Here is an 11312-nt window from a genome sequence, read left to right as displayed (position 1 = left end):
GCTCGCTCTCTGAATGATACGAAATATCTCGATCACGCCAGGATGTGCATTGATTGATCGGATGCTACTCAATGTCACTCTTACTCCTCAGTTGAGAGCTGTCATTTACGCGAGAGGCTTACTGTCCAAGGTTGGGAGATCCCAAACACGTTCTTCTGCATTAACCGTGCTACCGAACTAGTCCCGTACTAGTCAAACTAGTGCCAGTTTATGACGAGTAGACACTTACTATATCTGTAAAATCAGCTATGCGCGCTCTATGTCACTATGACAATCGTCTGGACAATCGTACTATAGTGTAGCATACTATGACTTGGTCTATAGTCGAATACAGCTCACCTACGCCATGCCGCAAAAGTATTGCTCACCTTTTTGGACACTGGGAGTTCGGTTTCACTGTGAAGCTGATTATTACATATTCACCATATTACAGCGCGGGATGCGGTAGAGTAGCCCCTGCTGTGATAGAACACCCCAGTCATTATAATCAAAATGAAGTTCTCGTTTTCGTTTTTTTTTTCTTCTTGTCCAGAATATCCCACTGTGCCGTTGCCCACCTCGATTTCTGTCCGTGGTTGTGAGCGTGACCTGGCAAATACGTTCGGAAAAGCCCGTTGTCTGACCTACACCCTTGCGTGTACGAACAATCCTCAGCTGGCGTTACCTTACGGACAAATATTGCACCTTTACAGGTACAGATATAATTCTGTTTCATCGGGAAGCAACGAGACAGCCTCATTACGCTGAAAAATCAGGATGAGAAAGGCTACAAAAACGTACCAGATGTTTTACTTGAGCGCATCCAGCAGAGAACGGACCTAAGTCCACGTAAGGTACAAAGGCTCCACGTGTCTTCAGGAACGCAACCGATCACGGACATTAAGGAGTTTTCGTGAATCACTCGAACGGTTCGCGAACGGTTTTGTCGCTGCCCAATCAGAGGATTCTATTCTTAGTCAGTCCCCCTTCTCATTGGTTCCCAGCGATACGGTTCGGGAACGATTCGAGCAAAAAGGATTCACTAAAACTCGCTATTGGTCGGGACCAGATATTACAATTCTCGCGGACGAACAATGGTAAGTAAGTAGAACAGTGGAATAACCTGATGTAGAACATGTAGAGTCTTCCTCTACATGAGTCCCGACCGGCGATGATGGTATGCCACGGAGAGGCGGTAACGGTGGCCTATCTCCATGGCCGCGCCGGTGGAACTGAGAAGCGGGTGCTCCACGCGCGTGGCCATCGTTGTCGTCGTCCAGCGTCCGCTACAGGGGTCCCCCGGCCGTCAGATGCGCTGCGGACGCATCGCAAGAGCTGGAGTCCAGGTAACGCGTCTGGGAAAAGCTGCAGTTGAGGGCGACCGTGGTAGACGTGCAGACGTGGTGACGTGTGGTCGAACAGGGGCACGGCACACGTTGGCGGCATTTCACAGATGGTGAGGACGGGAACAACGATCCGTCAGGTAGAGACGAGAGAGAGAGAGTGAGGCGCTCGGTGTCGTGGTCCTGGGGTGCCGCGACCGGCACGGGAGCCGGAGCTCGAGAGTCCCAGGTGGGGTGAGTGAGGTGCCGAGACGGGTGTGAAGCGTGCCAAGGCGTCGGCTGCCGCGACTGCCGCAACCGGCAGGTGAGCGCAAGGCTCTAATGTCGCGGCCGGCAGTGAGAAGCGTGAGAAGAGGAGTGAAGAGTACCGAGATGCGGTAGGAGTGAAGGCGGGCCGTGTGTGCCGGAGGTAGTGCTGCTCGATGGCGTCGTCACAAATTTGGGGTGGTGAAGGGCCGAATTGCTCCGGACGTGATGTTCTTCGTCCGGGTCACCAAATGTAGAGGACGATGGTCTTCCTCTACATGAGTCCCGACCGGCGATGATGGTATGCCACGGAGAGGCGATAACGGTGGCCTATCTCCATGGCCGCGCCGGTGGAACTGAGAAGCGGGTGCTCCACGCGCGCGTGGCCATCGTTGTCGTCGTTGTCGTCGTCCAGCGTCCGCTACAGAACATGCCGTTTTTAGTAGGTGAGAGGTGACCTTGTGACCGTTCGATGGGAGTCCGTGTGCTGCGCTTTTCAAAGCCTTGGTTTGATTTGATTTGGTGCATGGAAAAATAAAATAGGCCGGCTACACCAGTTTAATTAGAGATGAAGGTAAGTAAGTAAAGCGATAATCAAAGAGACTTAAGTGATGACGCACAATGAATGATGGATGATGACGCGTGAAAAGTCGCGCCGTTGTGGAAGCAGTAAGCACTGCGCACAGAAAATGAAATAAAACATACATGCCATCCTATATCGTGTGAAGACGCTTCTTTGTCTTATACTTTCCAAACTGTGTAGCTAAGTCATAAGAACATACCCGCTGCCTGTGGCAAATGTGTCTTCGTGTATTCAATGAATATCTTCCTAATAAAGCGTCGAGTTCAGGTTTCACAGATTCCAAAGCGGATAAATATACAGCTATCATGACGCTCGCTTCACGGCGTTGTTTTATAGGCGGACTCACCAGAGCAGAACCAGGCAATGTAGAAATGAATTCCACGAAAAGAAACCCGCCACGTGCGTGGAATAAACGCAGAAATATTTATGCGGACTGAACAAATTTATTTCCAGTGTGCAGGGATCAGCATACTTTTTGGATGCGTCCTGACACTTTGAGCCCTGGTGGGGGCAAACATCCTGCTCCTCAACAGTAGCGTGTGAAAACGTCACACTTCCAGCGGTTACGCAGAGTCTCTTTCCTTTGTGCTCGCATCTTCTTGATCATGGCTTCACTAAGCGATGCACACTCCCCGGTGAGTTTCTGTCTGAGGCACCTTGTTAATGCCTTCTGAACGCTGGAAATCGCATCAAGACTATTTCACCGACATATATGCAATGCAACGTACTGTAACAACATGTAATGTATAAGGGAAGAAAGAATAAAGCGGAGTTTGGCAATGAAATCATTACAATTTCGTCGCAGCTACCTTTCCTTCCTTTTTTTTTTTTTTTTTTCTCGGCCCGATCAAACGATTACATGTGCGACACGTGTCCTACTCCGACCGTAGAGTGATATATGAACAAGGGGTTAATCACTAGGTTTGTAGACGTTACCCGAGAAGCCCTTGTGCATAGTTCGGGAGATAGCCTGAAAGTTGACCACGAACTCTATAATATATTTGTTGTTCTTCAAGCTATACTGACTCAGATCTTAAAAAAGCAGACACACTTCCTATAAAGTCAACAAGTGCACTTGTTAATTTAAGCACATCATTGTACAGCATCCCTCGCGTGAGCTAATGGGACTTGAAGGCACGCCCGCGGTGCATTAATGGTGGTGGTGTCTTCGACGGCTAAGGAAGGAAATGTTGAAGGCGAATTCCAACAGTCAGCTTACAGGCTAAAGCAGCCGCACTTTGGGTGATGGGAAAGATGCTCATGGCAGGTGTGCCTTATTTATGGGGCACAAGAGCGCCACAAGCGCTATGTCGCGCTATGTGGTAATCAGATCGCTCGGCAAACACATATCTAGACACACAGAATTGCGCGTTCTGTCAATGAATGGCAGATTGTTTTCGGTATTTCGGTAATTCCGGTAGACTGTTGGTCGATGCCGAACAAAGTGGTATCGGTTTCATAGATGGGTGTCCGGTTGCGACCGTCCCTTTAGTAGCGTTTTGCAATTTGGCGAGATCAGAGAGATTTACGAAGATCGCAGATTGTTATCTCTGGTCGTCTCTTTCCTCTCCTCCTCTTTTACACGTTCACTTCACGTACGAACGTTTATACTGTTGTACGAAGCGGTTTCATACCAGCATGCACTCCTCACTTGGGACACATCAGATGTGTCCACTTGCGTCCAGTACCCAGCTTTCGCAAATTCCGGCTTCAGCTGTGTTGCTTCGGTTGCGCAGTCCACCAAGACCATCCGAGCGAGGCCCTCATCGCACGCGGAATGAACACCCGCTACAAGACAGAACAACGTTATTTAGCGTTAGGGTAAATTATGATACGGCCCAGCGTTACCCGGTGGTTAACCATGACGCTAACGAAATGTTGTTGACTGTGTTTCTAATATACTGCACACAAACGAGGAAGGGTGAGAAAGTGAGAAAATTTCCAAAACTCTCATTCTGAACACTACAAGCTTCAAGTAACCCACATAGTATCACCTAAGACCAGAGTTGTGCCTAACTCGTTACAAGTAACTCGTTACTTGGTAACGGTTACTTTTTTTAGTAACGAACTAACGATTCAGTTACTTTTTAAAAAATGGTAATAGTAACGGAATCAGTTACAAAAATTGGTAACTCGTTACTGACGTTACTCGTTCCTTTTCTTCAGCGCGGGGGAGCACATTTCGGCACTCCGTGTGGCGCAATGCGTGGACCTGCGTGACCCACGACCACGTGTGACTCAAAGTATTATTGAAGTCCCTCGTTGGATGTGTTGTTGACATGCTGAATCGTCTTAAACGAAGGCCCTTGTCTTTTCTCTTGTTTCCGTAACCTCCGACCATCACTCCTTCCCAAGGATGGGTACCAATTGTGCTATGGCTACAAAAAACGCGTTTCGACTTCTAGCCTTTTCTTGTCTTTGCTAAGCTTCTGAGAGCCCTAAATTATGACGCAGCCCCTCGTCTGTTTTTGGGAACCGTTGGTGATCGGTGGCACGGAAACCGGTGTCTTTTCTTGTGTTTTCATAACCTCCGATCACCCCCACTTCGGCAGCCGATGTCATCACACGAAAGGGAACGAACATCACTGATGTAAATTTCGAGTATCAGCTTCTTGTGAAGTGCATTTTCTCATTAATAATGAGTTGAAGGCAAGTGACGGCATGTTTGTTGGCTCCTTTAACTATGCGGCGGTAACGAAAAAGTAACTCGTTACCTGTGAGTAACGAGAACTCGTTACTTTTGTATGTTGGTAACGAGTAACGTATTTAGTTACTTTTTTCTGAAGTAACGGGTAACGGTATTTAGTTCCTATTTTTTTGGTAACGGGCACAAGTCTGCCTAAGACTATACAGCCATTCCGAGTGCAGATCTACAATGAAAGCACTTACTCGTGAGCGCACCCAATAGAAACGTGACAGCCAGAAGCCTCATGGTCTCTCAGGTTGATGCTTCGTTAGAAAAGAACCTGATCACACAGACGATGAAGCATGTAAGCTGCTTGGACACAGTGAACATGAAGTATGGACGGTCAAAGGGGGGCCATTTGTAGATGATCGTGAGAATTGATAGCGTCACAACACAGCCTGACAAGCGTCATCAAAGATGGCATAGGTGTACAATACTATTCCTGTTGATTTCGTGCAGTAAGATATTATATAGGATACATGGTTAGAAGGAAGAACACTGCAACTCGACAATGGCCATGTCGCAGTCGCCCGAATTCATCAAACTGAAGTGAAATATGTAATACATTACCTGCACCGGGTATACAGAGAGGAGCTGTAAACCAGTAACTTAAGACATGTCATGAGGTGCCACCCTCCAATAACAGTTGTGAATCTGACATGTTACTACACTCACAAGTTGCGTAAAATGCGAGATATAAAGCACAATGGTGTCATTAAATGAACCAAATATAAAATTTACGATTGAAAATTGCCACAAACGTGAAAGGAGTTGTGAGCAAGTGTCCGCTAGTTACCATGAATGAAAGGACCTACCCCGTAGATCGCCGTACAGCATTTGACGACGTGGTAGCCGTCGCTTCCACGCGCATGGATTATCGTAGTGGAGAGGGCGTGTGTTGCGATCACTTCCTTAAACGACCAGATACGTTGTAGCTGTTTCAGTAGTCGATGAATGTCGAACAAATGCTAAACTCGGCGGTTTATGGCGAGCTCGGTATTAATTCTGAAACTATGTCAACAGACATAAAATTGATTGATATGGATGCTCCGCTTTCTCTACATATGTGCACACTTGTGAATGACCCATCACATCACTCTTTTTCGTTCGTTCGTGCGTGCGTGTACTATAGTATATGTACTGGGGGTCCAATAATTTCCCTTAAATAATTCCTTGATCAACATTGCAACTTAATGTTCTGGGAAACAATGTATCATATTTCTACGTAGTCCCCGTGCTTTTAAATACAGATCTGTCACCATCCGACTGCATCATCATCAGTTATTTGTTGTTGTTGGGAAGCTCTTGTATTGCAGCAGAGAAGGCGTCTTTTGGATTGGTGTGCACACTGCGCAGGCATTCATGCACAGCTTCTTTCGCATCTTTGTTCCGGAGGGCAGGATGGGCTGGGGACTTCTTGACCCGTGGTTTCACCTTAAGTGAGTTAAGGCGGAGATTTGACGGAGATCACTTTAAGACGCTACGAATATGGTAGTGACGCCAGCCGTCGCACCTGCATCATTTGCCGAACGTAACGGGTTTACTTAACCATTTCACGCTATATTCAACGTACCGTGATTGTTACTCTCGTCGCTCTTGGGTGCGAGGGTGCCTCAACTTCCTGATTTACCGATTTCTGATACTGCTGTAACGTGCTGCACACTTGAATGCATAGCAGCACAGCATAGCTAGTACAACAGAGATATTATTTCCTGCCTTGAACGTGCAAGACGTAACGTCGCTCTCATTACTGGGGATTTCAAAACTGAAGGCTATCAATGTAGGACACGTTTATCGAGCCAGTCATCCGGTTCCTTACTGTGTCGAGCATATATCCTGTTACAGCAAATCTAAATCTGTTACAAGCACGCTCTAAAACTGGTGGTGGTGTCGAGACTGGCTTGCCGTTGTGGGCCTTACTCATGTGGCGTCACTCTATAGCCAACAACAACAGCTTTATTTTTAAAAGATGAGATGATGCGATATGATAGCAGATATTGAAATGATGACCGTCGAAAGTTAAAATGTAAGCCAGTCGTTGCCAGTATTGGCGAGATGTCCGAGCCAAGGTCCTGCGTCAAATAAATGGCAACATCTTTGTTGTAACTCTGTCTAAAAGGTTTTTACTCCTTAATAGCTCAGCGAAGCAACTGTGGCTATGAGCGCCGTGCAGGTGTGGTCACACGGAGAAGGGGCATTAGGCATCGGGAAGGAGCTGAGGGTTATAGTATGGGTCCTGCGTCGATTTCAGGAGTGGCTATGCAGACAACCGCCTGGAAACCCACACTCTTAAAAATGAAATTCATGGCACAGCACGCTGCTAGTCAATCATCATCTCAAATGATATCCTTATCTGCCCTGACTTGTTGAAAACTAGAGGCGTACGCCTTTTTGATGACACTTATACTGTACATAATTGTCACAAAAAAGGCGATATCACAAAAAAGGCGATATTGTCACAAAAAAACGATATCATTCGAGATTATGATTGGCTAGAAGCATGCTGTGCAGCGAAGATAATTTCTAAGACTGCAGGGGGAACCTCAGACAGCACAGCTGGGGGTACGGTTCAAACCCACCACCTCCCAGTCTGCTAATTTGCTTGACCTTAGTAAGCAAAGCCTAAGCCCCTCACACTCTAAAAACGGGGCTTCATAGCCATACTTAGGTTATGTTTGGTGTCAGAGGGGTAGTGATGCCACTGGTAAATATAGTCGTCCCAATTAACAAAATCTTCTCACTGAAACAGCGTGACCTACAGTGATCAAAATTAATGGCGATGAACATGCAAATCACGTACCCTAGAAACACTTCACAAATAAAATGCGCCCAGACCTTTTCCCTCCTATTCTATCCGGGCTGTTGACCCACAATTCGCATGAACCTTTAACACGTGATACATAACCCTTTAAAGTAGCCCAGAAGTCATTTTAAACACCGTTTCCTTCCTATAAAACTGTTCGTAGGCCAGTAAGATGCACCATAGCAAAGTAATTCATAGCACAGAGTCATAATTATCGCAGAAGTTGAATTTAATGTACGCCGCAAAAAGCGAGGTGGAGAGCGCGCAACGGAGGTGGAGAGCAGTACCACCTGCGACCTCGCGCTGACGCTACAAGAATCACACGCACTGATTGGTTCAGAGAAATGTTGTCTGCTACTCCGCTGTTCGGGGTTCTGAAAAAGCATTGCTCCTGGCTCGGTCACGATTCAGCTGCTCCTTCTATCCCCAATTCTCCGGGAGAACTGGCAAAACTGGTTAACGGCGCTGACCCCCACTGACCGGCAAACCAGAACGAGTTCTCCCTGTAACGTCATCGGTGACGTGCATCATACCTTCTCCTCCTTGATATACCCGGAGTGGCGTGTTAAGGGTGAACGCGTGGAGCCATGTTTATGTGATTTTTTGTGTGTTTGTGGTAAACAAATTGCACACATCAAAGCCTTTCGCGCTACTCGGTAAAATGACACACACACTTTCATCACAAGTCTTAACCTGAAATTTTTTTGGATGGCCCTCTGTACTCCTTTAAACACCATACCAATGATGAGGGCGGTTCCCAGAAGAAGAACAGTCTCTGTTCGAAATATCGGCGGCTCACGTCCTGACGCAATTCCCTTCATACGTAATAATATGCCTTACGAGAGAGTATCACCCACCTTACTGATATCTCGATATGAAAGGGAGGGGCCACTCCCTTTCCCTTCATCTGCTGACGTACCTGGTATGATACCGTTGTTCAGAACGACGATGGAGCAGTCTAGGGCCTTATTATCGTGTACGAAATCCCCGTGCTAAGGATCATTCTTCGCTTAGTCTTGATAGAGTAAAACCCTGAAAATCGACGTCTCTCTCTGTCCCCTTCCTCTACTCTAGCCACCGTTACCACTCCTGCTTTGTGGAAAGCACAGGGTACGCCCCTTTGTGACAGTTAAACTAACTACATAAGCGTCACAAAAAGCCAACAGCCTCTCGTTTTCAGCCAGCCACAGGGATAACGATGTCATTCGGGATCATAGTTTGCTACGACCGTGTCCACCGTGCCGCCTCCTACCCCCCCCCCTCCCAATTTAAGCCTTAAGTCGGGAGGCGACGATATTTGGAACAGTGACTGGGCCTAGGATCGCCTACCAATGCCCCCTATAGCCCAGTTGAAGAACAAGCTCTGTTCGAAGTATCGCTGGCTCCGAGGCTTTTGCTTCAACCTACCTTCACCGTATCGCTGGAATCCCCACTTTTCCACTCTACAAATAAAGTTATTTAAAGGGTTTATTTACAAGTACACTGTGTGAGTCAGCTAGAGTGCAATTAAAATGAGAGGTAGAGGAAAATATCCTTCCTTATCCGTCCTTCGTGTAGTCCTGTGGGAGCTGCTCACGTGAGGATATCATTGATTGTGAGGTATTTTGTCAGTGAAAGATCGAGTCAACCCATGGTGTTGTCACGCTTACCGAGCCTCGACAGATAAGAAACCCCCAACAACTTCCATCTGTCCGTTGTTAAAACGCCATGATACAACAGGAGCAATGTCTATCGACGAAGTGACCGAAGCGAATCATTCCCACAGTTGGAGAAGTTGAGAGGGAACACCTTCCTGACTTCAGAATGACGTCACGTGTACGTCGCGCGTTACATATCTCCTCCAAGAAATTTCAAACCTTGCGGATTTGAAATATAATAATTAAATAAATAAATAAATAATACCGCCCCCGTCAGTGAAACCGAAGCAGGTCACTTTTTTTTCTTTTTTCTACAGCGTCAGCTTTTTAAGGAGCACTGTGGCGACCTCAAAATTTTTTTCGCTTTTCGGTGCAGAATGTTCTCCAACGAATAAAATAAGCTCCTGCGAAAGAACGATGACCTTAGGTTACCTACAGAGCGAGCGTGAGGGCTCTGTTCCGCACACCTTTGAAAGTCCTTTTCCCCGTGAAAAGAGCGCATCGCAGAACGAGAGGATGCCGTGACGTATGCTACTCCCCTCACACGATCAGTGACGCGCAGCGGCACAGCTCACGCATGTAAACAAGGAGCCTTCACTACGTCACGAGCACGTGGTCACGAGCGCATGGTGTCGGCCGTCCGCGTCCGCTTTCTCCGACTGTTTTTTTTTTTTTTTGTAAATTCGAATGCACAGCTATAACGCGCTGCAGACCAAAAATCTTTTGCATGGTGACTCCTGGTGGACAGCTTCACAGACGAAACAGGATTTCAAGCGATATTAAATGTCACCAAATTCCTCCTTTCAGGGCAGACTCAACCGAGACCTCGTGGTTCGCGTCCGGGGAAAAAGCGCATCAGGTGACCCCGCAGAGAATCTAAGAATCCGGGACGCATCGTGTAACGGATATTCTCAATGCGCTGAACTATCATTTCTCGCTCGCTTCTTGCTGTAGGCAAATTAGAATCGGACGCCCCTGGCTCCGGCCTTATCGACCACCATTAACGTGCTACGCTTAGTCGTGAAAACAAAAAACAAAAACTACGAATTGATGCTTGGAAAGCGAGCTGTCCATTGGACCGGCTGCTTTGACAACTTCCATGAGGGCGATTTGGAATCCTATATAGTGCAAAATCAATCACACATCTCGCAAGAGTTCCCATATTCACAAACTGCAGCTCCATTTGCACCTAGTTCACGACTTGCATGAACCTTGAGAATCCGCCCAACTACCTACAGCTATGCAGACATTGCTTACGCACACTATACTCACGTTGAGTAGATGTGCTACACAAAAATACGTGCTTCACTACGAGACACAAGGCTGCCTTACCCACCCAGCGGTCAATAAACGATTGCGTGCCAGACGAACGCTATGCATTCTGGACAGTGAAGCCTTATTCTCAAGTGTGTCGGCAACGGGAAAGTGTCCTTCGGGAAATATCGAGATGACTGCAAGCTATATCGCGTGGCTTCTGTTAACACCAGTGCGGTCGATGCCAATATTCAGATTGTGCTCTTGAATTAAATGACACGACTTTTGTAAAAGTTTCTCGGTTCTCTTAGGCAGCCGTATAGGATCTGTGGGAGTAGCATTCTTGGTCAATTACCAGTGGTGACCGAAACGAAAAGAGACGATGTAAACAAAGAACGCAACCTGCCATATGCATACGAATCCAAAATTCCGGTTACAGTGTGCCATGTACTTCTTACTGGCTAGCTCTCGTACAAGCTTACCATGTGGACTTTGAGGTACGCAGTGTCAATTATTTGTCCATTATCGCACCTCTATTTGTGTGTGTGTGTGTGTTGTCCAGCATCGCAAGCGCGAGGAACGAGGGCTGCAAAAATTTGATTGCAGTTACAGACTAAGATCTTTATTACAGTTACGTTGTAACCAGTGCCGGCGTGCGCTGGGGTGCAGGGCGGAGGGGAGGAGCAATTGCCCCGTTGAGGCGGACCGTTGAGTCCGCCTGAAGGGGAGCAGAAAAAGACACCTTTCCAGCAGGAATAAGCTGCTTTGGGATTACGGAAGA

The 11312-nt window shown here is 47.1% G+C and overlaps 1 protein-coding gene across 3 annotated transcripts; it reads right to left on the bottom strand.

Annotated features, from left to right (window-relative positions):
• Positions 1-2574: 2574 nt before the first annotated feature.
• Positions 2575-5757, bottom strand: LOC135383903 (uncharacterized). 3 transcript variants are annotated; one of them, XM_064613190.1, is made up of 4 exons: positions 5653-5757; positions 5041-5117; positions 3786-3939; positions 2575-2828 (listed from the first exon to the last, which is right to left on the bottom strand). In XM_064613190.1, the coding sequence occupies exons 2-4, from the start codon at positions 5081-5083 to the stop codon at positions 2678-2680; spliced, it is 348 nt and encodes a 115-aa protein (XP_064469260.1). In that variant the 5' UTR covers positions 5084-5117; positions 5653-5757; the 3' UTR covers positions 2575-2677. The 3 variants fall into 3 exon arrangements, with proteins under 3 accessions (XP_064469260.1, XP_064469261.1, XP_064469262.1); XM_064613191.1 differs by having other exon boundaries at positions 5634-5722; XM_064613192.1 differs by lacking the exon at positions 5653-5757 and adding an exon at positions 5408-5618.
• Between the last annotated feature and the right edge of the window lie 5555 nt (positions 5758-11312).

The sequence above is a fragment of the Ornithodoros turicata genome, chromosome 2 (assembly GCF_037126465.1).
Source record: "Ornithodoros turicata isolate Travis chromosome 2, ASM3712646v1, whole genome shotgun sequence".
In the NCBI taxonomy this organism is placed as follows: Eukaryota; Metazoa; Arthropoda; class Arachnida; order Ixodida; family Argasidae; genus Ornithodoros; species Ornithodoros turicata.
Note: the sequence above shows the minus strand (reverse complement) of the source record. Positions and strands in the feature narration are given on the sequence as shown.